Genomic DNA, 24,953 nt, shown 5'->3' with positions numbered 1-24,953 from the left:
CCTTCATCCTCGCGACGGACCTATGAAGCTGATGCTATGGTCGTCCCTAGACCATCCCTCAGGGCTTCCCGCCTAGCTGCTCCTGGTGGAATTTCCGTGGAAGGCACATCACAGCCCCAAGAAACAGAAACCCAACCCTGTGAAATACCCAAGCCAGCACACAGTTCCCATCCACAGCGGCATACGTTTCTTTGGTTTTATTATTACAGACACACCATGTCTCTACCACAACCGGGGGAAGCCTGAGCTCTGGGTACTCTACCTACCCTCTCTTTTCTACCTGGACAGGTCACACAGAAGGGTCCAAGCCACATGTGGGTGCAAGAAATGTTTGACAGAGCAGTTCAACTCATAGCTTATAAGGATGCCATTTCTACTTCTCCAACTGTGAAAGAGCTCTACAGAAACAGTGCCACGACACCCCCATGATGCTGGATTGCTTGATTCATGTTTTGTGAGCTTCAGAAACTTTGGCTCCCTTTTCCAGAGTAAGTAGCATAGGCAGGAAGTTCCACATTTGGGACAGGTCCTTCCTGGAACTGAATGTCAGGCAGTGACATCCAGGTCTCTGCATGCAATGGGGCTAACAGTGTCGTTTAGGGGGCAAAAATTAAAAGTCTCTCTCTCTCCCTCCTCCCCCCACCCTCCCAAGGCTCAGATCTCATTACGGTGTACATTATGGCCCAGGTACATTGAAGTGTGATATTTGGTTTCTAAGACATTCAGTCTCTTTGGCAAACTGAGAGAAACTGGTGGGGAGCTGCTGAAATGCATTCGTCCTGCGGTCTTCGCACTAATGCTTCATCCTCTCTAATAACCGCTGGTAGACAGGGGCTGAAAGAGAGAGATGTGAAAGGTGAAAAAGGGGCAGGCTTCCCATGTCTGTCTAGGATACTGTCAGAATCACGAGCACGAGGGCCAAGCAGCCTTCTTCTGCCATCCTCTCCTGCACAGAGCAGGTACTTTCTGGCTTGTGAAACTTCGTATCTTACTCAGCGATGTTCTGAACCGGGATTTTCTACGTCTACCAGCTTGGGGCCACGACCTCATCATGGGCTCCTGCCAAGCCCCTGTGCAATATTCCCAGGTTCTCAAACCTAAAAACTCGTATCAACCCTAAAAAGGTTGGCACTCTTATTATCTCCATCTTAGGGAGAAGGAAACTAGGTGTTCTGTGTCTGACCCCAAAAGCCATGTTTTATTGCACCATGATGTTCTTAGCTATAGACAGCAGATGGCAGGTTTGGGCCTGCTTGGGGGTAAGACCCAAACACGTCTACAGGACTTCAAACCCAGACCACACTTACCTAGTTTCACAGAGCTCTGGGTAGCCTGAAAGAAAACACAAGGTGTCAAGTTTTCTAGTGGATGTAATACCTACACCTGCTCATGGCAGTGGCTTTGCCCATTGCCATCCTTGCTCAGAAAAAATGGTGGGGATGGGGGCTTCCCTGGTGGCGCAGTGGTTGAGAATCTGCCTGCTAATGCAGGGGACACGGGTTCGAGCCCTGGTCTGGGAGGATCCCACATGCCACGGAGCGACTAGGCCCGTGAGCCACAACTGCTGAGCCTGCGCGTCTGGAGCCTGTGCTCCGCAACAAGAGAGGCTGCGATAGTGAGAAGCCCGTGCACTGCGATGAAGAGTGGCCCCCGCTCGCCACAACTAGAGAAAGCCCTCGCACAGAAACGAAGACCCAACACGGCAAAAATTAATTAATTAATTAATAAACTCCTACCCCCAACATCTTCTTAAAAAAAAAAAAAAATGGTGGGAATGAGGAAGAGGAAGGGGAATGTGGAACTGCTGGGCCCCGGAGAGCCACTCAGTCAGTCGTGGCAGCCCCAAGTGATGATGCGCTAGCCCCAACCAAGGGGACTCTGAGGTGGACATTCCTGGGATGCCCCGAAGTCAGGCTTCCCCCCAGACTATCCGCTGGAGCTTGCGGAGCTGGGACCGCACAGGGGGTGGCTCTCAGGAATAGGAACTCTGGGCCAAGAACCCTCCTCAAGGGGCGCGAAGGAGAGCCCTATGTCCAAAAGTAAAGGGACGTATTCCAGCTCCATACCTCTGGGTTAAAGACTACCTCCAGCAGGCTCTTCTGTGGGAATGCAAACCTTCTGTAACAGGACCCGTATTCCCAAGGGGCTCCACCTGACCTGAAGGGAGCCTGAGTGGGACCCCTGGGCCCTGGGCAAGCTGGGGAACGGGAGGAAAAGCACAGAAAGTCCGAGAGGTTCTGAGAGGGAGGTGGCGCTGAGGCAAGGAAGGGAGGTGCCCCACACAGACAGGGCCCTGGATCCGGCACCCACACCTCTGCCCAGCAGGGCCCCAGCACTGGCCATGGCGGGCTGCATCACAGAAAACAGAAGAGTGACTCAGAGCCCAGGCTCAGGGCAGGCCAGTCCGCTGTAAGGAAAATTCAAGATGGAGTGCCCTTCTCGGTCAGCTGGATTCCAGAGCTGTGTCCGTTCTCACCAGCTACAGCTTCCCCATGCACTGAGGCTCAGAGGCCTCGCTTGGAAGGCCTTGGCTGTCGCCCACAAAGGAAGCCGGAGCTGCCTGGGTTCTTTTCTCCAAACTCCACACGGGCCAGGGCTAAGGATGCCCCATGGGAGTGGAGAGAAATTACGGGAGAGCCCTGGGAGGACAGCCAAGGAAGACAGGAGCCCAAGCACAGGACCCAAGGCTGTTCAGGGCAGGAGCCAGCGTAGGCAGGCATCTTACCCTGGAGAACGCGGATGCCTGTCTGAAGATTTCAAGCGCAGAGTCTGCGAGCTCGTCCCCCCGTTCCTGAGGTCTGTTGGCTGCAGATAAAAAGAAAGGCAGCTTCAATGAGAGAGAAATGATTAGCGTGTCATTCATAACCACCAGGACTGAGGGGACACTGCTGGGTTTTCTGGCTCACATTCTCAGAGGAAGTCTTCCTTTATAACTTTCCATAACTCGTGGTGGAATTTGGCCCGTGGGGAGAGAGCTCAAAGAAAGGTGAATGCACAGGTTGAGGAGAGAGGCTAGGCTCCAGTGCAGCTTTGCTGGAGGTGAAGAGAGCTCACCCAGGGCGGGATGCTGCAGGAGGGGTGCTCTGACCCACGTTCACAGCGTTCACATGTAACAAACAACTGGGCTCTGTTCGAACAGGGCTAGGACAGCCGGGCAATTCAGCAAAGAGAAATCTGTCCTTGAGGTGCTGGGTGTAGTGCCTTTGAACCAAGAGTTCCTAAGTTACTTTTCAACCAGACCCAGCAATGCCGTCCACAGATGCTCAGTCCACACATCCCACATCATTCTCATCTTTGCTTACAGCAGGGTTTCTATCGAGCACCAACGGCTGTGTGTCGAGAAGGGCCAGCAGCAGGATGAGCGGGGACATGGTTCTTTAGGACCTTACCCGGAGGCTGCAGGACACTGGAGATGGCATGGACCACACCATTGGTGGCCATGATGTCAACTTCAGTAACAGGTTCCTTATTGACATTCACCATGTTGTTTTTCTGGGAGAAAAAGAGACAGCAATTGTTGAACACCAAGCACGTTTCCCTTATCCATTCTTAACCCCAGCAAATGTTTACTGAGCACTTCTGGATGCCAGACCCTGTGCTAAGTGCTGGGGACACTCTGGTGACTGGAACAGACCCTGTCAGCTACAGACCCTCGGTCTGGGAGACTCAATTTCATCCTTGTGTGGACCCAGCGTGTTGCAATTTACAAAGTGCTCTTTTGTGTGATTCCCTTATCCTCACAGCAGCGTGTGGTGAGGAGGTCGATATTATGGCCTCCTTTAAGCTGAGCAGGTGGGACAGCTGGGAACAGAAGCCAGGCGTCCAGCTCTGGGTGAAGGGCTCTTTCCACTTTTCCTCCATGCCTGGCTTCAGAGTTTCTCACAGGGTAAATCTGTCTCAGGCTTTCCTGAACGACCCAAGGGGGAAGGGGGAACTGGAGCCTGAGACCGACAGGACCCTGACATCCCAGACTAGGAGCTGGGAGATTCTCAGGTGACCTGCAGAAGTCAAACAAGTCATGCCATCCCTGCCTGCCTTCCCGTGCTCCCGGGAGAAGCTGGTGAGCACAGGGATGGCTGGAGGCCAGGAGAGAGGCGCAGGGAGCAGAAGCTGAGCCAGCCACATGCTGCAAGGGTGGTCCCTCCACGGGGTGTCAGTGGCCTTGGCTGGTACAGCCAGGGAGGCCACAGGCAGCTTCGCAGAGCTGGGCTGCCTATCTGTTCCCTCTCTTCAAGGTAGGGACCCTCGGAGGGAGCTCCAAAGTGGAATGTGCAGAGTAAGGGAAGGTTCACAGAACAAGTGTCAGAAGAAAAAGCCTCCTGGGTTGATCTGGTTCATGGTACAGCTCAGTGAACCCCTGGACTTGGGGGGGGACAGAGTGGGAAGGGGACTGGGAATTGATCTTTCAAGACTTGTAAGTAACTATCATTTCCTTAAGGAAAGGAAGATTTAATAGCTTCTCCCAGATGCCAATCAGATGTTTTATTCCCCTGAAGATCTGGAAGTTCTTATTCCGGTCTAACCACAATCTCCCTTGATTTCCCTGAAGACTCTTTTTCTTCTCCTTTCCTTTTTTTTTTTTGTGGTACGCGGGCCTCTCACTGTTGTGGCCTCTCCCTCTGTGCTCCGGACGCGCAGGCTCAGCAGCCATGGCTCACGGGCCTAACCGCTCTGCGGCATGTGGGATCCTCCCGGACCGGGGCACGAACCCGTGTCCCCTGCATCGGCAGGCAGACTCTCAACCACTGCGCCACCAAGGAAGCCCCTTCTTTTTTCTTTTCTTTCCTTTTTTCTTCTCTTTTCTTTCAAAATACACTCAGAGATTCAAGATGCTTCTTAAACACAGAGTGTGTGTCTAATGCCATCCCAGGGATGAGATGTGCCCTAAATCCCAGCGGTAGGGCACGGCCAGCCTTTCAATTGTTCAACGTACTCACCGAGCTGACTTCCAACTTGTCGCCTTGGAGAGACTTCAGCCGCACCAGGGCCCCGATGCCTCCGCTAACCAGGATTTCATCGCCAACGTGGTATTTCAGGATGTTGGCAAGCTCCTTGGCGTTGCCTGCAGGTTTGTGGGAAAAGAAAGCAGAGTTAATCCTAAGGCTGGTAACGGGTGTGGTCAGAGAGGGCCCAAAGGAGAAGATGGAAGCAGTCACCCCCGAGGGGAAGACCCCCTGCCCAGGTAATAGGCACTTATTGAGCACCTACTGTGTGCTCAGCCCTCCGACCCACCATGTGCGTAACGGTCAGGGGAACAAGGCATATGACCGTGGCCATGACTCTACCTGTGCACTGGATGGGCTGCTAGGTTAAGTACACGCTTCTGTGATGCTGAGAAGGATTTAATCTATACTCTTCTGTGAGTATGACTCTTGTTTCCATGACTAAATATTTGCTTGGAAAGCCAGGGGCCTTTACAGCACTGGCATCTGAGACATTTCATCATCAACGTGGCTCCCAATAGTTATGACACAGTAGTGAAATATTTACACATTCTGCCCACAAATGCATATTTTGAGACGGCTGTTTCCTGAAGGGAGAACTTAAAAGAGTCGACAGCTGCGGTCTGGAGGAGCTATGGAGCCAATGAGGTCAGGGCCGAAGGGGAGATCCCTCCACAGCGTCCCTCCTCGTCACGTCTCAGCATTCCTTCCGGCCCACATCAGCTCCTCCACCCACTGCGGAATGCAGCCAATTATTCATAAAGGTGCACAGGCAGTCCCCAAATTAAGAGTGGGAGGCAACCTTAAGGTTGCCAGCTGCCCTCTCCTCTGCATCGGGGCTGCCCCTGATACTCATGTTACCAGCCAAATGGCTGGGTATCCCCAGGGCTTATGGACGGCTATTTCCAGCAACTTGAAACTGAGAACAGAGGAAGCTTTAAAGTATTTTGGGGAGTTCACTTGGTTATGGACGAATCCACATGAGTGCCACGGGATGGAGCCACCAGGTGCAAAGGGATTTCCAGACGTCCACAGCTTGGAGCTGGCAAGAGTTTCCCTTCCACCGAAATACGGCCTGGAGGTGCTGAGCCCAGCCAGCCCCCAGGAGGGGAGGGGTCTCCTTCTTCTGAGATCTCTAACATCTGGATCACCTCTAACACGGGGGATGGGCTCCGTGCCCCAGGCGTGCTGGGGTCTAATCCTGCCCGCAGGACTGAGGGAGGGCGTGTAGGGGGAGCTTTGCCCAAGCCCTCCCTCAGCTCCCGCACAGATGAAAATGAAAGGCAAGCCAAGCAGGCTTGGGACACCTAGGGAATATTCCGTTCCTCCTGAACAGAGAGAGAATGGCAAGTTTATGTCCAGGATGAATGTCTCCCCTCTCCTCAGGAACATACGTCAGCACCACAGACACAGGCATTCACTTAGCAATAAGGAAAATTAAACAGGACACAAATTCAGTTCACAGCTCCCCGAGCTTTTTGTTCTGCACTCCAGAGCGGGAAGGGAGGTGCAGACGATTCGGGTCCCAAGGCTCAGCCAGGATCCTTCCTCCTCCTCCTCAGACTCACCCTTCCGCACTGGGTGGATGCGTCGTTCACAGGCACGCGTCAGAGTAAACACCGCAGGCCCATCCTACCTCCGCACCATCATAGCCATTATCCCATTATCGATGGGGGACGTGTGCCCAGCATTGTGGGCAATGCTCATTTAATCCTTATTAACACTCTGAGCAAGGTACTCTTACCACCTCCAGTTTACTACTGGGAAAACCGAGGCCCAGAGAGGTTAAGCAACCTGCAAGAGGTCAGCTGGTAAACGCCAGAGCCAGGGTTTGGTCTGCTTTCGGGTAATCTGGGAGCCCAAGTTCTTCACCACTAGATTGTCTCTCAAACATACTCAACATAATTGCTCAGGGCCTTGAGGAGCTTCTCGGTAAAGCTTTCATCCTGAGGTACGTGTGATGCAGGTAAATGGCTTCACGAGCAGGTTCTCACAGGCCCGCAGGGGAAGCCATGCCTTGTTGATTGGGCTGGTTGTCATCTACCCTCAATTCCCTTCTACTCTCCTCTGGCTTGTTCACTGCCCGGGGAAGCCGACCACCGTCAAGTGCATCATCCAGGCTCCCTCCCCCTCCTGCGGTCAGCCGCCAGGCGGCCGCTGAAGGAGGCCAAGGCACCCAGTGGCCTCCCTGTCATGGTTCTGACAGCAGCTGCTTGCGGCTCTAGCCACTGTGCTATGCCCCTCCTCCTAGGGTGTCCCTGGACCGGCCCTCCCCCCCCTGCCCCCAGCACCCCCAGGCCTGCAGCGGTAAACACCGGGCACCATCGCCCTTTGCTGGCTCCTTTGACCCTGCCCACACCTCTGCAAATAGTCTTGTCATTAAATTCCTTACAGTCAAACCCTTCCTAATGTGCCCACTGTTTCCTGCTGAAACCCTGACCGACACAGTTACTTTAGAGAAGTTGAAAAATGTACTTAGGCTGCTCTTTACCCAAGAGTTTGTTCAGTTCTCCCGGCGGCAAGGCTCGGAAGGCTTCATTGGTGGGGGCGAAGACCGTGTAGGCCCCTTCCCGGTTGAGGGTCTCGGTCAGCCCTGCAGACTGGATGGCGGCTACCAGCATGCTGCGGACACATACACGGAAAAGGTCACCTCCCTCCGTGTGTGTGAGGGGGGGTTGTCATTTGCCCAAATACCGCACCGCTGTGGGGAGGGGGAGCCCAGAGCGCTGGCGTGCGCACCCCTTGCTGGGTTTCGTACAGACGGGAAACGATTCCGGTCTGCATCTTCTCTCCGTAGATGCTAAGCTCGGGTAAAAGCCAGAAGTCAGTGGCCAGAGGCGGAAGGAGGTAGGGAGAGGTCAGTGCCATGGCTGACCCAGAGACTGACTGAGCCCCAGGGCCCGAGGGATGTGATTCCGGGGAGTGGGGGTGGGGAAGAGGGTGGGTGGTCTCCTAGGCTCTTGGGCAGATGGCTGAATTCAGTGACAGGAAATGCTCGACGTCACAGCACCCAGGGGTGAGTGAGCAAACCAGAAATGGAGAGAGCGAGGCGAGAAAACAAAGGGACACCAGGAGCCTGAGAAGGAAGGAAACTTCAGGGGCAGTAAGCAGACACGACAGAGCGAGACTCACCGCGCGCGCAAAGCCAGGTGTGCTCAGCTTCCCTGGGACTTTAAAAGGAGAGCAGGATGTTTCCCTTGCCCTTCAGGAATACAGGGGCAGCCCCCTCCCTGTTCCCACGGGTGTGAGGATCGTACTCCCAGAAGCGACCCTTCTTCTCAACCTAAGTTTCCAAGGGGACCCTCGTCCTTTCCGAATCCCCGTCTCAGGAGATCACACGGGCGCACGGCCAGTGTTCACTGGAGCCCCGAGGAAGTGGGGAGCTCGACAGACAGCTGAGGCCACCGTCCTGCCCCAGCACGGCCACTTGCAGAAGCACCGCCCTGGGATGGGGCCGGTTACCTGAAGCGACTGTCTCCCTTCAGCACGTCCATGACGGTGCCCACTGGGGGGGTCAGCACCCGGTCCATGGTGAACAGGGTCCCGTACCTGCCCCTCTTGTCGTGGGCGGCGATGCAGCTGTTCTCAATGCACAGGCTCTGTACCAAAGAGGGGCAGAGAGAGGCCAGGTTACCCCCAACCCAAAGCAGGGGCCTCCCGATTTGTTCAGGGCACGCCCTGACGGCTTCATCCGCAGAGATCAGTGAATATATACGGGGCTGCAGCGTCAAGACTAGGATAAAAGCACGTGTTTCCTCCAGGAAAGAAGAAAATAAAACTGGCGTTCCTCAAAGAAAGAAGAGCTATAGAGGCCCCGATAAATGTACCGAGAGGGCCCATCATGGGATTATTACGTGACACGAGAGGGCCGTTGACAACGATCAAATAAAGAGATCGAGTCTCTTCATTTATTTATTTAACAAATGACAACCGTCTTTAGCCAAATGGTGCTGGCTGGTCCCGAGCGAGGGCTATGTTGTGTTGTACTTCCTATTTGATATTCCAGGGTAACTACTGGGTTTGAAGAGAGAGAAGAAACAGGAGAAGAGGGAAGAGAAGCTTCTGGACCAAGGAGGGCTGAGTGTAGCTCCTGCTTATTCAACACTTTTTTTTTTTTTTTAACACGAATATAGCTTGCATTTCTTGGAGGTGAGACAAAGAAAGAGCACGATTTAGGACCCAGAACTTACATTACGGTAAACAAAAACTCTCAGTTTTTTGCCGCCCAGAGTTTCTAGGATCTGTCCGTGGTACAGATACTTGGAGGCCAGCTGATCTTTAATCATGTGGTTCAGAAGCAAATTCTTCAATCGGGCATCAATTGGAGGGGTTCCATCTGCAAGAGAAGGTGTGGTCAGGTCCAGACAATGCAGCAGAAAGCCCGTCCCTCCTTCCATTTGGAAACAGAAATTGAGAAATCAAGCAAGGCTGCCAATATTCCTTAACATCTGGCATCTTCTGAGAACTAAAAAAAAAAAATGTCTAGATAATCAAGGGTGTTTGGAATTTTGCCCTAAGAGGGAGGGGTAGGCACGGACACAACTTGGCCCTTCTCTGCCTTCCCCATGGCCATGGCTCAGCTGTATCCTCACTCTGACGTCCTGCCTATCACATTGGCAACTGACCCCGCAAATAAAAAGACAAGGGAGTGCTTTGCTCTCCCAACAGATGCACACTCTTGAATTCTGAGGACAAGACTGCCACGTGCATCCTCTGCTCTACCAAATGAAATCGCAGAGCCTCTTCACTTTCTGGTGAAGTCACATCTGCTTCTGGCTGAGCTGGGTGGAAGCACGAATGGTCCACGGGGAGCTGTAAATTGGGGAGGGTGCCGTGGAGGTGACAGCGGTGGGGCAGCTGTCCCCAGAGACAAACGCACAGGGATGCCTTCCCCACGATACCTTTGAAGACAGAATTCATGGGGGCCAGGAGAGTCAATCGCTCAGTTCCAGAGAGATGAGTGCCAAGGCCAGCTTGTCTGAAAAGGTCAACGGCTGTGGAAACATCAGACTCCGCAGCCAACTCAAATAGCGTCTTGGCTATAAGGAAGGAGAACGTGGGTTCAAAAGTTAGAAGTACTGTTTTCATTTATCATTCGTCCATCCCAGAGCATGACATACATCAGCAGGAATGTCATCTCTTGAGTCAACAACCCCTCTAAACACTGCTGGGGCACAGCGGGTTTGTGTCATCAGGGGAATGGTCACCCAGAAAACCTCACCGGTTGGGGAAGTGAGGTGAGGCTCAGTTGGGCAGAGGGCCTCTGTCCCAGCCCTTGGTCAGGGTCCTGTCCAATGCTGGGGAGGAAGAAAGCATTTGTCTGTGTCATGGCTTCTGAAGAGCTGACAATGCCAGTGACCACACCCACAGAAAGTGTTCTTCTGGGTTTGTTTTTTCCTGTGAAATTCCCTCACTCGTTAGCAGTAGAACTGCCTGGAAATCCAGGATGGGGCAAGGATGCTGAAGGGGACCCAAGCCAAAGTCCATTCAGTCCTTTTTCCCTGGGTCAGTGCCCCTGGGATCCTTGCGCATGACTGAGAAGGCAAATGCTCTGAAGTCAGTAGATGCCCTCTGTGCCCAACCAGCGCGGGCAGATCTTCCGAAAGGCTTCCGTGATTGAGTCGCTCCCTCCCCAGACACCTCCAATGGCTCTCCCCTGCCCACAAGGTAACGCCTGGACTCCCAAGCCTGCAGCTCTCCAAAATCTGACTGCAACCTGCCAGGTGCCCAGGCTGTCCCTCCTGGAAGGCTGTGAGCTGGGTGCAGACAGGGAAGCGGCTCCCAAGATCCCCAAATTCCCCCAGCCGCGCCACCGTGGACGGCACAGGGGACAGGAGACCTGGCAGGCCCAAGGCCCCCGAGGCCTGGATCACCTGAGTCTGGAATGAGCAGCTCGTCGATGAAGTGGATCACACCGTTGGTGGCCACGACGTCTTTGTTGGAGATGATGGGCTTCCCGTCGATGGTGAGCATGTCCCCGCTGCAGCCCACCTCCAGCGTGGTGCCCTCCAGGGTCTCCAAGGACAGCCCCGCCACGATGGCTTCGGCACACATGGCCGACTTCAGGATGTGGTTGTTTAGCAGGTCTGGGGGCCGAACAGGACACAGGTCAAGTCAGTGCCAGCCGGGCTGACCTGAGGCGCCAGTTCGCCGCCTGCCCTGGCTAGGATTCCATTCTCTCCGAGGCCAATAAGCAGACGAGCCTGGGGTACCACGTGGCCTGGATCCTCCTCTTTCTCTCCTCCTCCTAGCCTCTAAAACTAGTTGGGCTCCGTGCAGTCTACCTGAGTTTGAATCCCAGCTCGGCCACTTGGCAGCTGGGGGACCCTGGGCGAGTCACTGAGCCTCTTTGAGTCTCAACTTCCTCATCAGTCAAGTGGAGATAAGCACAGCATTCATCTCCTAGGGCTGATGTAAGGAGGACATGAAACTCTGAATGTGCGCACCCAGCACAGCGGCTGACAACAGAGTAAACGCCCAGCAAATGCTCGTGATTAGCTTCTCAGTACCTGAACTTCAGGGTGAATTCTCTTATTTGTATCTGAACTTCCCAGATAGGGGGAAAACTCAAATGAGTTTACCTTGGGATTTTTTTTTTTTTATCTACGACCTTTATGAAAATGTAAAGTGTGGTAGAAAAAGATGAAAACTGTAGCAAATGAAAGTTCTGAATTATTTATACATTTTATTTGTTTTTGTTCATTTTACCCCAAGGGTCTACTTAGTCGTCAGAGCCTGTTAGAGGTTGGGGATGGTGATCAGTAAGACATGGTCTCTGCAGCCCCATTCACCCCACCCGTAAATCATAAATAGAATCGTTTAATTACTTGCCCAAGTGCTGCTTTAGGGACAGGGCAGGGGCTGGGGGTGCTGAGGCTGCAGGAGCAGTGGAGGGGACATGCCCCAGCCCCAGCCAGGCAGAGCCGTTCCGGGACTGTCGCTCACCAGGGTCCCTGGGGCCCTTTGTCTTGCGTGCTCACCACGGAGGCGAGTTCCAATGTGTCCTGAGTGTGGGAACCAAAACTGCACTGTCACAGGCAGGAGGAAGCTCTGAGGCCCTGCAGAAGTGCTGAGGGCCTTGAAGGCCAGTGCTGACCCGATTCAGCCGGTGGGGAAGACAAAGGACGGCAAGACCGCGGTGGGAATGAGGCCTTGGGGATTTAGTTTCTCAGGGAAGAAAGCTGAAGGCCGGGGGTGGGGAGGTGGGTGACCTGCCAGGGCCCCTCGGAGGGTGAGCCAGGCCAGGGCTGGAAGCCAGTCTGCGAACGGGCACTTCTCGTCCATCTGCTGACCCGCTAGCAACCAGGAGGCTGTCAGGTGGACCGCGGCCACCCGCCCTCCGGCCTGCAGTGGCAGCCCCACACACAGCTCCCTCGCTTTGAGAAAACAGCTTAAAGTGGGAAAAGGCAGATGTGCAAAAGGGATACACTTGGGGTGTTTTTTTCACTTTATAATAAGGTGTTCTGATAGCTACAAAGATAAAAATGTGCTCCGTACAAAACATGTTTTGGGGGAAAACGGTTCTAACTAAACAGCTAAAATGCTGAGAGGCACCCAAGTCTCATCTCCTCGGAAGCCTTCAGGACCCTCAGGCTGCGGGTGCCCACCTCTGCTCTCATCCCCGTGACCTTGAGAGTATCTCTGAGTACTACGCTCAGCACATCAGATCCCCAGTGACCCGTTTTTAAGCCTGTTACACCAACTAGGTTTAAACTTCCTTGACTGTACCATGCTCACTTTTGCGGCCTGGGTTCCTGGTACCACCATATCTGGACATAAGAGATCCCCATCTGTGCTTTCAGAAATGTGCCCTTTCCCAGCCCTGCATAGCTGGAAGGAGAACGTTTTACATTTATGGGGTGTCTGAAATGCATTAGGCATGTCGAAGGTGGGTTTAAATAGATTCAAAAGAAATGAAGTCATCCCTGGATTATATTTGGGAGGAGGAAGTGTGATTGGAGGGTTGGAGTGCACAGGGGACCTGGGGCCTACTCCCCTTTGAAGGGGACCCAGGGACCCGCAAGCAGCATCTCAGTGGTCCTGGAGTTGGGGAGCTGGGGTGGCAGGGCCTGGCCTCCCCTCCTAATCTCCCTCACATGCCCTCACATGGTCCTTCCCTCTCCTCCAGCAATAATCGATACTCCTCCTAACTTATCAGCTCACTGAGAAGGTTAGGAAGGACTCAGCAATGAAGAGTCAAGAGTTGACTGTTTCGGGTTTTTCATTGTAATTTTGGATTATCCCTGAGGCCCCTGGCCAGACACAGGAAGAGTTCAAGGGTCAACATGATGATTCCATTTCGAGGATGCCAGCACCTGCCACCCCCTCCCCACACCTCCAAGCTACTGCCCACTCTGGCAGCCTCACTCTAGCTTTGATCATTTGGGCCTTGAACTCTTCCAGACTCTGGCCACAGCTTGCTTTGGACCTCCAGCTCCACCTCCCTCCTCAGCCCAGCTGTGTCCCTGGAAAAAGGCTGCTGGATTCCTCACCCGCCCCTCTGACCAGCGCTCTGCCGTGGCCTCTGCAGAGATACAGCCAGTTGGGCGCAATGGGACAGGACGGCAGGCAGCGTGTCTATCTTGGACAAGAGCAGGCCTTGGCCTTAGTCTGGCCACTCCAATGAGGCGGCAGCAGAAGCCCAGGGGTGCTCACCTCTCAGGGCCTCTGGGTCCCCCAGGATCCGGTTCAAGGTCTCAGCGGGGATTTTCTCGAAGGCCTCGTTGGTCGGGGCCAAGAGTGTGTACTGGCCGTCACCCTCGAGCAGGGTGTTCAGCCCGGATGCAGCCACGGCAGCCTGTGGGGAGGGGAGAAGATGCAGCGTTCCCTGAAGGCTCTGGGCACACACAGTCTCACCAGTGCTCCTCTGGAGGGATCCAGACTTCTGTAGAAGCCCTGGATGAAAAGATAGGCTGAACCAAGGCTTACATCTTCCCACGGCCTCCAGGAGCCTTGCCAGCCTGAGCTCCGCCCACTCTGACCACCTCTTAGCTGCTGCCCTGCCTTTCTCCTTTCCACCCCGGGGCTGTTGTTCTGCTGTTCCCTCTGCCCTTTCCCCCTTCTTTGCTTCTCTAACTCCTATTCGTTCCTTGGGCCTTGACGAAAATGTCGTTTCTCTAGGTAGTCAACTTGGCGTTGCCCAGCCCCTGCCCCCACCCCTAGATGAAAATGAGTCTATTAGACACACTTGCACAGCTTGCTGTCCTTCTCACATCGTGCGATTCAATCGTTACTGGCGATAATTATTTGTGTGGGCTCCGTGAGCATAAGGATGACATAACCCCTTCTCTACAGAGCAGGAAAATGATCTTCTCAAAGCGTCCGGCTGCTCCCAGGATGAGACACACTCCTCGCAGGGTCTGCAAGGCCCCGTAGGATCGGGCCTCACCAGCCTGGCCACTCCCGCCTCACCTGTCGGCTGCCTAGTACTCTTCCCTCAGCCCTGCAGGCCTCCTCCCTGCTCATCCTGCTTCGGAGCCTTACTCGCGATCTCCCTTCTGCCAGCTCAGCTCTTGCCCCTGTGTCTTGTATAACTGGCCATTTCCAATATTCAGGCCTCAGCTGAAAGGTCACCTCTTCCAGACAGACCCTGCCTGGACCAGCCGGTCCCCACGGGCCTCCTCTGCTCACCACTTACTGCCTGACTTCACAGCACTTAGCATGACCTGTGACTGCCTTGTCTGTTTCTTGTCTGTGTCCCCCAGAAGAATACCAGTGCCAGTGGGGACAGAGCTTTGTCTTGTTCTCCTCTATCCCTCGGGCACACAGAGCACACCTGGGAAGCAGCAGGGGCTTAACGAGTATGTGTTAGCAGAAGGACAGATGGGCATTCGAAAGCGCCAAAGGGAAGAAAAAAGGAAGGGATGTGTACCAAACCTGAACAGTAAGAGGACGTTACTCAGTGGGGACCAGCTGCTATTCATCAAAAGCTGTGCCGCCAACTCTGTGGGAACATTGTCCCCCTGCAGACCCCTGACCTTTGAGTGACCCGGAAGGAAAGCATGGGAAGAGCTTAGAGGGCAGGTTCCCTAGGGCCCTCCAGAGCCACTTCCTGAGGACACCTGAGTGCCAGCCCAGCCCGGGGATGTTTGTCTCTCTGTGTTGGCGATCTCCAGGGGAAGAAGCATCCCACGCCCACTTGGTATCCTTTGTGGTCAGGAAGTTCTCCTTGAATCGGGGCAAAAACCCTGACGGAGCAGCCTGTGCTAACTTCCTCTGAGCGGCCGGTGCCAAGAGGAAGGCCCATTTGCCACCCCAGTAGTGAGATAAATGCCTGCTGGGCAGGGGGGCAGGAACAGCGTTCTGGGGCCCCAGAGCAGGCAGAACTCAGGCCAGAAGTCTAATCCCAGACTCCATGCCTGTGTCTATACATGTGTCCTCTCTGATGATCAGGGCTCCAAGGAAACAGGGGTATGGCTACATCAGGGGTCCCACGGTGGGGTCGTGTGATCCAGAAGATCATGCAGGCTGAAAGGCCATTTATCTAGACCCACACAAGAGAACCAGCAACGGGGAGGAAGGGCCCTCCCACCGCTGGAACCCACAGTGCATGCCCAGGCAGCCCACCTCTGAGCTTCCCAGGGGAGTCAAGGAAGGGAAAGTACATAGGAGACCAGCAGGAGGAAGTTCCCCGCAGGGAATTATGATGTCTCCTTGGGGTCAAGCTGACAGCCTGATTAGTGGACTCGCCATGTTCATGGGCATTTCAAGGAACTTGCTCCATGTCACCTAAGCACCCACGAACATGGAGACATCCTCCACCCCTCCCGCAGAAGAAGGCCCTCTTGGGAGGTGGTGGGTCCCCAGCTGGGCCTCCCCCGGGGCAGTCCCTCACCCGAAGGGTCTCGAAGGTGTCCTCGATCTCGATGATCTGCTGGATGTTGTTGGAGATGGTGGAGATGACCTTATCGATGAGGTGCACCACACCGTTGGTCGCATGGTGGTCGGCTTTCAGCAGCCGAGCACAGTTGACAGTCACAATCTGCCCAGAGAAGGAGCAAGCGTGAGCAGTTAACACCTCGGAGGCACGGCCTCGAAGGCCCAGGCGGGGAGAACACAGGACAGAACGCGGCTTCCACGAGCGGCGGAGAAGCAGGTGCAGGAGGCAGATGGCTAGGCACAGCTGACCTCACCCGCGGGACACCACCCGAGAAGCCAGCCCCACATGTGGACCGGGCGCGGGCTCGGGGGGGGCACGGGGCAGAGCTGTGGAAAGCGGGATGCCCTACCCCGTTGGGATAGTGGTGGATTTGGATGTTGGAATTCTGGTACATGGAGGTGAGGGCCATGCCATGTTTCAGCTCGTCCGTCAGGACCCGTCTGTCCACCATGTGGTAGCGGAGGGCGTTGAGCAGCTCGATGTTAACGTTGCTCACCAGTGAGTCCAGTACTTCCTAGGAGGAGGGTCAGCACGGCAGTGAGGGGGCTGCAGGCCCCACGTTCAACAGAGGGGTCCCTGCCACCCTGGGAAAGGTTCCCCGGGGACCCCCATTCTGCCAAGGACCCCCACCCGTGAGCATCAACGTCTGTCTGGACACTTAAGTGGATGGGGCATTGGAAGCCACCCGGGGGGGCTTATTTTAGCTCAAGTGTCATGGCTTTATCTGAGGGCTTAAGGAAGACATTTCCTGAGACGGTGGGAAATCACTACGGAGTCTCAGTCACAGCGTCCCCAGTACGGGTCCCCGGGCAGAGGGAGGTCATCTCACAGCTGGCAAGGAAGCCCAGGCCTCGTTGCTGGGGGCGAAGATGGTGAAGCTGCCGGGCCCTTCCATCTCGGGCCTCAGCTTCTCCGTGCGGTCCGTGTACAGCTGAGAGGTGGTAGCACCAACGACTCCCAGGGTCTCGTACAAGTTGGAGAGCGGCAGGGCTGCAGGGGCGGAGGACAGAGCGGGGATGGCCTGTGGGATGCCCCTCCAACCAGACCGCACCCTTGTCTGAGATGGGATGGTACACCCGCTGGAGAAGGCCAGAGAGCCTGCTGTCGGGGAGCCCAAAAGGCTGGTCACGTGCTCCTTAGAACAACTCCACGGGCCAAGTGCCTCCCTACTTGAACTCAACTGATTGGTCATTCTTAATCATTTTTAACTAAAGCAGAGCAAAGCTTTTGTTCATAGACATTTAGATAACACAGGTGGGAACATACGCCGGAAACAGATATCCCAGTTACAAGCTAGCCTTACGGATCTATCTAGCTGTTTTTGAAACTGGTTCCCTAATGGCCTCCACCAGAATGAAACAGATCTTGGAAGTACTTTAGGTATTTATAAGTAATAAAATGTTATTTCCTGAAAGTAGCCGGAAGCTCAGGAGGCCCTTCCCCTCACACAGGGAGCTTCGTGTTCCTTTTAAAGGGCCTGAAACTAAGGCCCAGAGGCTGGGTCCCACCTTCCAGGTCATCTCCTTCCCCATCCCACGTTTCCCACCTGTCCTGCCACTTAAGTCAGGAAGGCCGCGGCTCCAGCCCATGCTGAGCACACCCCCTTCATGACCACGGCACCAACCAAATCACCCCCTTCCTTTTAAGTCTCAGTCTCACATTCTCAACTAACGAAATAGTGAAGATTTCAAAGTTAAAATAAAACAAAAAATCTTCCTCTGTACAGTCCCCAGGGGTGTGTGGGACTAAAGGAAAGGATCTAGGAAATTCACAGGTACCACGTTGTCTGTGGACCTGCACGGCCATCGTGGGACCCTACGAGCTCCATTGGGATGGCTTCCGACAGAGTGAGGTGGGGTGGCCTGGTGTTCCCAGCCCAGCCGGAGACCAGGCCCACGCCATCCACTCTCCAGCAGGGCTGATGAGAAATGCTGGATGTGTTTAGAATCACTCCCAGCCAGAGACAGCAAGGCCAGAAGCCTGTGCCTGGTGCAGAGGGCACGGGCAGGTCAGGATCGGAGTCTGCTCCCCCAGCGTGTTAAGCACTCGGCTTGTACAGGAAGGAGCAGCGCAGGAAACCTGCTGTTTCCAGCTTCCATCCTCTGGCCCTGTCATGGAGCCCCATCCCTCGGACCCCCATTCCGACTCTGCTGCCCTTCACGTGGGTGCTCCTCTCTCCCTCCTTCCTTTCCATCCGTGCCAACAGGCAAGGCTTATTCACCTGCTGGACAGCCCTTCTCTCCCGGGACCTTCTCATATCCGGGACAGCACTCGTAGCTGATGACTCTGTAACGAGACACACAAGTGTGTTAGGCAGGACTTCCCTCCCCCTCCCGTGTCATCAGCCCTCGCTCCGGGAAGGGACACGATGGGGCGCATAGCCTGCTCTCAGAGGAGACCACACGCTCGGTCATCTTTGTGCCTTTCGTTGGCAAGAAGCTTGTCACGCCTCTTCAGCTTTGTACAAGGTGCCCAGCAGGTGCCGTCACCTACAGCAATGCAGTCGGGATACAGTCAGAGGATGGCGGCAGCATATCCGCGGTGGCATTAGAAAACATCCTCACCAAAAGTGCATCTCCAACACAATTCATGGGGAACCCAGCGGGCAGCATTCCCGAGAGGCAGCAGGGAGGAGACGAAGGAGCCCTGGGCCTTTCTGGCTCTGAGTCTGCCACTAACTAAACCAGATCACGCCAGCCAGTCCCGTCTCCTCTCTGGGCCTCAGTTTCCTCATCTGTAAGATGTATGCATGTATCGTGCAATGGTCATTGGATTAAACAGCCCATGCTCTTCTGGTTCTCTGACGTACTAACCAAGAAGGGTAGTGTATTGTATATATGATCAAGTTTTTTCTCAATCTTCACGATCACACTTTAAAATAAAAACAGAGCCCTTCTTTTATCAAGACGCTTGTTCTTCTGTTTCTTTAAATTAAAAACAAAATTTTTATCAATGAAAACATATAGTTTCAAAATCTACAAAGGATTCTATAGTAAAATGCCCCCCATCCACCCTCATCCCTCAACCATCTCCTTGTCCTTCCAGGAGGCAACTGGTTACCAGTTTGTGAGATTCTTTGTATGTGGATGAACAAGTCTGGCCGTTTATGGTTTTAAACTTTGAAGTCATTTGGCAGAAAAACTTGAAGCCTCCTCTTCTAACTCAGACTGGTCCACTGTGGAACACTCACCACCTCCTGGAGGTCTGAAACGCAAAGCTTCAGCTAAAACATCCTGATGAGACCCAGAAGACTGAGAATTTCCAAGAACGTCACAAGGAAGGAAGCGTTCTAGGAAAGACCTGCTTCATATCAAACCCCCTGTCCCGTCGAATGCCACCCCTGCACCAGCGGCGTGAGCACAGCCCCTCCTCGGAAGCCCTGGAACCAGAAGCCAACAGCCCTGTCCTGCCCCTTCCTTTCTTTCACATGGATGTGCCCTTCAGGACAGGAGAGAACTCAGCCTTGAATTGCAGCGGCTTTACCACAGAACCGCTCACCGTGGCCACTCACAGGGTGTGTGATGACATCACCAGAAGAGAAGCAGGCAGATCAGACAGAAGTCTGGGCTTTGGAAGGGGGGAGGGTGCTCTCAGTGAGCCCAGGACATTCTGCTCTTACCAATTCCACTGGAGTTGTCTCAGGGAAGCCCGGGTGAGTCATGTGACGATGAAGCCTGGCTCATCTGTTATCCACGCTTCATCTTCTGTTAACTCATCTTTCAGAGACAGATTCGTTAGGATTCTCAGGCTGCTAGGGAGCTGTGGGTGTCACTGTGCCAGAAATGAGCCCCCAGGACATTTCTGAGTGACACCATGCACATTCTTCTCTGCCCTGCTCTCTCCATCCTCCTGATTTCCTCTTCCCCCTTCTCTCCCAGCCTTCCTCCCAGCCTTTTCCTTTCTAACCTTTCAGCCCTATTTAAAAGGGTTAAACAGGCTGGTGGTCTCAGGACTGATCTTGACTAACCCACGGTTTTCTCTTTGAAAACCAGTCATCTTCTGCAGCAAACTTGAGATTTGACTGACACACAACCTTTCAAAGGCAACAGGATGTAACTAAACAGTATTAGAATGAGGGGACTAGGCTTGTCATCCATCAGTAACTAGCAGGGTGGCCTTGAAAGTCCACTTCTCTCTCTGGGTCTCAGCTTCCTGATCTTTTGTAAAATAAGGTGAAGTTAAAGCAGATGACCTCTAAGGTTACTTCCAATTTCACACTCAGAATTCCAGCCAATGGGATTATTTCTAGGGGGTAGAGAAGCCCTTTTTCAAAGTAGGATAGTGTCTGCCAGCTTCTCGTAGCTAAACCTAGGGAGAGCCGCAAGCCTTGGGCCCGTAGGACCGGGAACACGCATGCGTGGAATCTCAGGCTTTCTCTGATAAATGCCAGGGCTCTATGGCTGGGGTTGAGGAAGTGGGATTTGGTCAAGCCCCCCAAAGCTTAGCTTCTTTCTAAAAGTGCCTGGTGACCTTCCCTGGAGTTGGAGAAGCACAGTTGGAGGGGGGATCTTCTCCTCAAAGCCTTCATCATCTCTGGGATCCCCCATGCACATGGTGCTGACACTCCATGCCTTGCAGCCCCCAGCCAAAGACTTTTCTGGCCAAAGACCCTTCTTCTAGGGTGTCAGCCTCTGAGTTCCATCCTACAAAGCCACAAGAGAGCTCGATAGCTCAGGGGGCCTCACCAGGATTTCCTTGAGGACAACAGAAAGTCAGCCCCCCAAGTGTGAACTTGCTGGTTCCTGTGGCCACGTGTGTGTGGAGGCGGGGAGAGATGGGGAGAATGACAGGAGAAACGGAGGCTGCCGGGCAGGGGAGCAGGGACAGGCGTAAGCAGGGACGTCTCCGCGTGCAGAAGGAAATGCAGAATGGAATCAAAGCTGAAAGGGCTCTGGGGGCAAAGGGGTTTCTTAGGATCACAGCTGGGGAGGGGCAGATCTAGGACTCTCCCCACATTTCAGCAGGTCCAGACCCTTTTCCGTTGCTCTTGACAGTGCACATGTTTGGGGGAAAGTGGACTGATGTGGAAAGTCTGACATCAAAAGGACACAGGTGGTCTCTCCGATGTGATCAGAGCTAACCCTTGTCAGCACTCACTGCCCCTTCTCTCCAGGTGGGCTTTCTGTACCCGTGTCCCACAGGGGCTGGACGTGGGGGACACACCACCCCCTGCAGGGGCTCAGCCCCCTAGCCAAAGGCTTTTTCCTGGTTAGCTTCTCCTAACCCTCTCGCCCTGCTGGCCTCTCCCTCCTCTTCCCTTGTGCTACCCATATTCTGGCATTCCCCGGCACTCTCTAGGTGCATGAGGTGAGCCACGCCTCTCACCCTCAGCCTGGTAGCCTTATGGGTTGAAACGCTTCCACAGCTGGCTGTTACCCTGCTCAACTATCCCAACAACACCAGGTCTTTTCAGAACCAGCCTGCCTGGCCCTGGAGAAGCAGAGGGCAGCTGTAAATTGCAGACCAAGAAGACAGCCCACTGAGGTGATCCTGACCAAACCCTTCAGGACTCACACGCCCTTTTCTCAGCCCCGTGTGCCACCTTCCTTGGGCTCTGGCCCTGGGGAGAACACACATGCTGTGGGGAGACGGGCCCCTGGGGCAATCACAGAGTTCTGTGATTCTGTGGTTCTGACGGAGAGGTTCATCTCTCCAGGATGAACGCAGGAAAGGATGGACACAGGGAGGCCCCCATCTGTGCCTCCCTGGTTCCCTGGCTTCCCTGCACAGAGAGAACCAATCTGCTGGTCTCTGGATCGGATCTTATCAGCAAAAGCTGCTCTGATTAAAGGCTCCTGGCTTCTCCTTGGCCTGACACAGTCCAATAAGCAAAAACCTCAGAAAAAGTATATCCTCTAGGGTAATGAGACACTAATTTTCTTATTCCAACTTCCCAGGTCAGAAGAGCAATTTGAGGAAGAAAGTCAGAGAAGGTGCCTGACTTAGAAGGGCGTTTGAAAGAGGCAGGGGTGGGGTGCAAAAGGTAGTGTCAATCCAAGGCCTAAAGAATTGAAATAGAGTCTCAAAGCTCTCCTCCATTCCCCTCCAAAGTTTTACTCACGACTGGATAGAGTGAGAAGCATTGGTTTTTCTCTTCCCAAAATGATTTTTCAAGGAGGTAATATAATAAGTTAAAACAATCACTCTCTCCCAAGCATGCTTCACAATTTTGGCCGCTGTGACGGCTGTAAACACCTAGGGATTAACCTGACTCCGAAGTAGTGCGGTAAGGAACGGAGCCTGAGAGCCAGCTTCCTGTGACCGAAGGTAAACCATCCAGCGTGTCATGATTTCCAAGGGAATCACTGAACAAACACAGGCTGACGTGGTCTAGACAGGCGCCTGCCTGGATGGGTTCATTTTCCGCACTCAGCTGAGCTCTCTTAAGCCTCCCAGGAGAAAATGAAAATCTTGAGCCCCCTGGTAAAAAAAAGGGCTTGTTTTAACCTACTGGCTACCACTAAAGACTCCACCACTATCCCATTCACCAGGGTCCAGCTTGGCGAGCGATGAGACGGAACCTTGGGAAAACACACTTACATTTTTTGGTGACGTCTGTTTGCACGTGGTTTGTGAAGGTATTTGGGTGGGGAGGGCTCCTGGATGCTGTCTGTGTCTCCTCAGTTCCCATGCTCTCCATCTGACTAGGGAGGGAGTCCCCTTGCAACAGGGCTTCTCAATGACCACCAGGCTGCGGGTGAGCAACCAGGAAAAGGTTGGTGGCTCTGGGCCAAAGGGCCTCTGTTGATCCCGAGGAGGCCTTCTCCCTGGGGCTTAGAGTCACAGGTGTTAGGGCTGAAGAGAGAGATCTGGGGCAGTGGACCCAGGCGCTCCAGGGCTGCTCACTTGGGCTCCCCCCATGTCACCAAAACTAGCTGCTGGGCTTGGTTCTCCCCCGGGGGCGGCATGTAGAATGACTGGACCTCTCCCACTTACCAGCGGATGACTGAGCAGGTTGCTAAGGCTTTCTGAGCCTCAGTCTTCCCCTCTGTAAATGGGCGAATGATCACACTGACCTTAAGGGATGATTGTGAGAACTGAACGAGCTAACCTATGAAAAGCACTTACCAGCTACTTGATATTAGTTACTAAGCACTCAGTTGTGGAGCTTCTTCCTAAAAAATTCCAGGTATAAACTTCAAACTGAAGTTAGGTTAATAACTTCATTGAGAGCCATGCCTTGCAGGAGACCACTGATCAAATCCCATGTAATAAAATTCCCCATAACACAGCTATGAAAGTTAATAGATAGGGTCCATTGTGGTTAGAACAAATCACAAATTTAGGGACTTAAAACCACAAAATTTATCTTACAATTCTGGATGTTAGAGTCAGAATTTGGCCTTACGAGGCTAAAACCAAAGGCCGTATTCCTTCCAGAGGTCCTAGGGGAGAACCTACTCCTTGTCTTCTCCAGTTCTAGAGGCTGCCTGCATTTCTTGGCTTGTGGTCACATCACTCCAACTTCAGTTTTCATTGTCATATCTCCTTCTCTGACTCTAACCCTCCTGCTTTCCTCTTACAAGGACCCTTATGATTATATTAGACTCATCAGATAATTCAGGATAATCATCTCCCCCTCACCCCCTCCAAGATTCTTAACTTAACCATATCCGCAAAGTCTCTTTTCCTTTGTAAGGTAACATATTCACAGGTTCAGGAGTGAGGATGTAGACAGCTTTAGGGGGTCATTATTCTGCCTACCATAGGGACTTACCCCAAATGGTACATGGGTTCATGTAAATACTCAACAGAACAAGATTCCCTGTCAGCTAAGCTGACTCCTAGGAGTCTACAGAATGGGAGAGAACCTTCAGAAGCACTGCACAACAGAGGTGTTTGGCATACGTCAAACCTGAGTTATTTCAGAGCAGGTTAGCCACGCGGTCCCAGGGGGCTGCACGGGGAATATGAAACAGGGAAGGAGGTGCTGGTGTGGGTCTGAGGATAGCTTGTCACCCCTAGATGGCTTCTCACCATCCTCTTCTTTTTCCTCTTGGGACCGAGGCTGTGGGATACAGGAGAGGGAGGAAAGGAAGGCTCTTCCTCAGCTTCACTGCAGATGTCCCTGGGTGCCCTGCCCGAATAAGATCTACAGGTAACAGCTCTGCCAAATGATGGAAAATCTCGACCATACACCAGCTGGCTTTGGTAGAAGTGAAATGTCTAAACTTGAAGGCAGTGCTGAAGAAGTATTAATATTTCAGCCCTTGGGCAAAGCAATGCTTGCTACTAGAGAAGGGGGAATGTCCTGCCAGCTCATCTTGGCTACTGTGCTTGTGAATTGCGTTGCTTGTGAAACAACGTTAAGCCTTTTGGAATGGGCAGCTGCCACCCCTACCTGCTAGCCCCTGCGCTGGCCCTCCCTGTGCCACACTGAGGATGCCTGAGCTCCTGCTATGATTCATTACATCCCCATGATGTCAGCTCTGACTTGGCTGTTAAATGGACCTCCCTCTTGCCGGGGCTTCTACAAAGAAGGCCTGTCAGAGGCAGCCAGGCTTCCTGAGCACAATTTCCTGCACCACTGCTTCAGCTGCTGTATGTAAAAATGTTATGGTTACTGATCATCACCGAGGACTGAAATGACCCTCTTTGCTTGATTAGCTGTTGTATCACACTGGCGCTCTTTAGGATCCGAAGTTAAATGAATTTCTAAGTAATAAAATTCACTCAAGTCACTAAATAGGGGCCCACTGGTAACTACTTCCTATAATAAAATCCATGCATCAGGCGCGACAAACAGCACCAAGACTCTTTTCGGTAATACAGAAAAGCTATCGTCTAAAGATGATGGATGCGGTGGCCTGATGGGAGTGCTGAGTGCTGAATGTGGCCATTCCCCTCCCTCCCTCTGTGGAGGTGGAGTCGGGGCCTCACTGCAGCAGACATTTGGCTCCAGGCTCCTGGGTCTCTGCGTGACCTCACCCGGCAAAGCCTTCATCCCTTGGTCCTGTACTTAGTGCCAATTATCTGCTTTCAAGTTCAAATTCTCCTGTGGGTCCTGGGCCCCCTGGTGACCTTTGCTGCCGTGCATCCCAGTGCACTCCTCTGCCCCAGCCTCTTCCCTGGAGTCACGCTAGGAAGATCCCCACTGCCCAGGCTGACCACATGCTGAGAATGCCCTCTTT

At 53.5% G+C, this 24,953-nt stretch overlaps 1 protein-coding gene across 1 annotated transcript in view; it reads right to left on the bottom strand.

The window, feature by feature from the left end:
• Positions 1-182: 182 nt before the first annotated feature.
• TGFBI (transforming growth factor beta induced) overlaps positions 183-24,953 on the bottom strand; it is a 32,450-nt gene continuing 7,679 nt past the window's right edge. The window contains exons 3-17 of the mRNA XM_030869546.2: positions 18,044-18,108; positions 16,652-16,812; positions 16,172-16,336; positions 15,778-15,924; positions 13,599-13,740; positions 10,817-11,029; positions 9,845-9,982; positions 9,134-9,279; positions 8,406-8,542; positions 7,435-7,565; positions 4,938-5,062; positions 3,390-3,492; positions 2,726-2,805; positions 1,308-1,332; positions 183-834 (exon numbers count right to left, since the gene is read on the bottom strand). Coding sequence (XP_030725406.1) covers positions 794-834; positions 1,308-1,332; positions 2,726-2,805; positions 3,390-3,492; positions 4,938-5,062; positions 7,435-7,565; positions 8,406-8,542; positions 9,134-9,279; positions 9,845-9,982; positions 10,817-11,029; positions 13,599-13,740; positions 15,778-15,924; positions 16,172-16,336; positions 16,652-16,812; positions 18,044-18,108 — 1,819 coding nt within the window. The 3' untranslated portion in view covers positions 183-793. The remainder of the gene's footprint in view (positions 835-1,307; positions 1,333-2,725; positions 2,806-3,389; positions 3,493-4,937; positions 5,063-7,434; positions 7,566-8,405; positions 8,543-9,133; positions 9,280-9,844; positions 9,983-10,816; positions 11,030-13,598; positions 13,741-15,777; positions 15,925-16,171; positions 16,337-16,651; positions 16,813-18,043; positions 18,109-24,953) is intronic.

This window comes from Globicephala melas, chromosome 3 (assembly GCF_963455315.2).
Source record: "Globicephala melas chromosome 3, mGloMel1.2, whole genome shotgun sequence".
In the NCBI taxonomy this organism is placed as follows: Eukaryota; Metazoa; Chordata; class Mammalia; order Artiodactyla; family Delphinidae; genus Globicephala; species Globicephala melas.
Note: the sequence above shows the minus strand (reverse complement) of the source record. Positions and strands in the feature narration are given on the sequence as shown.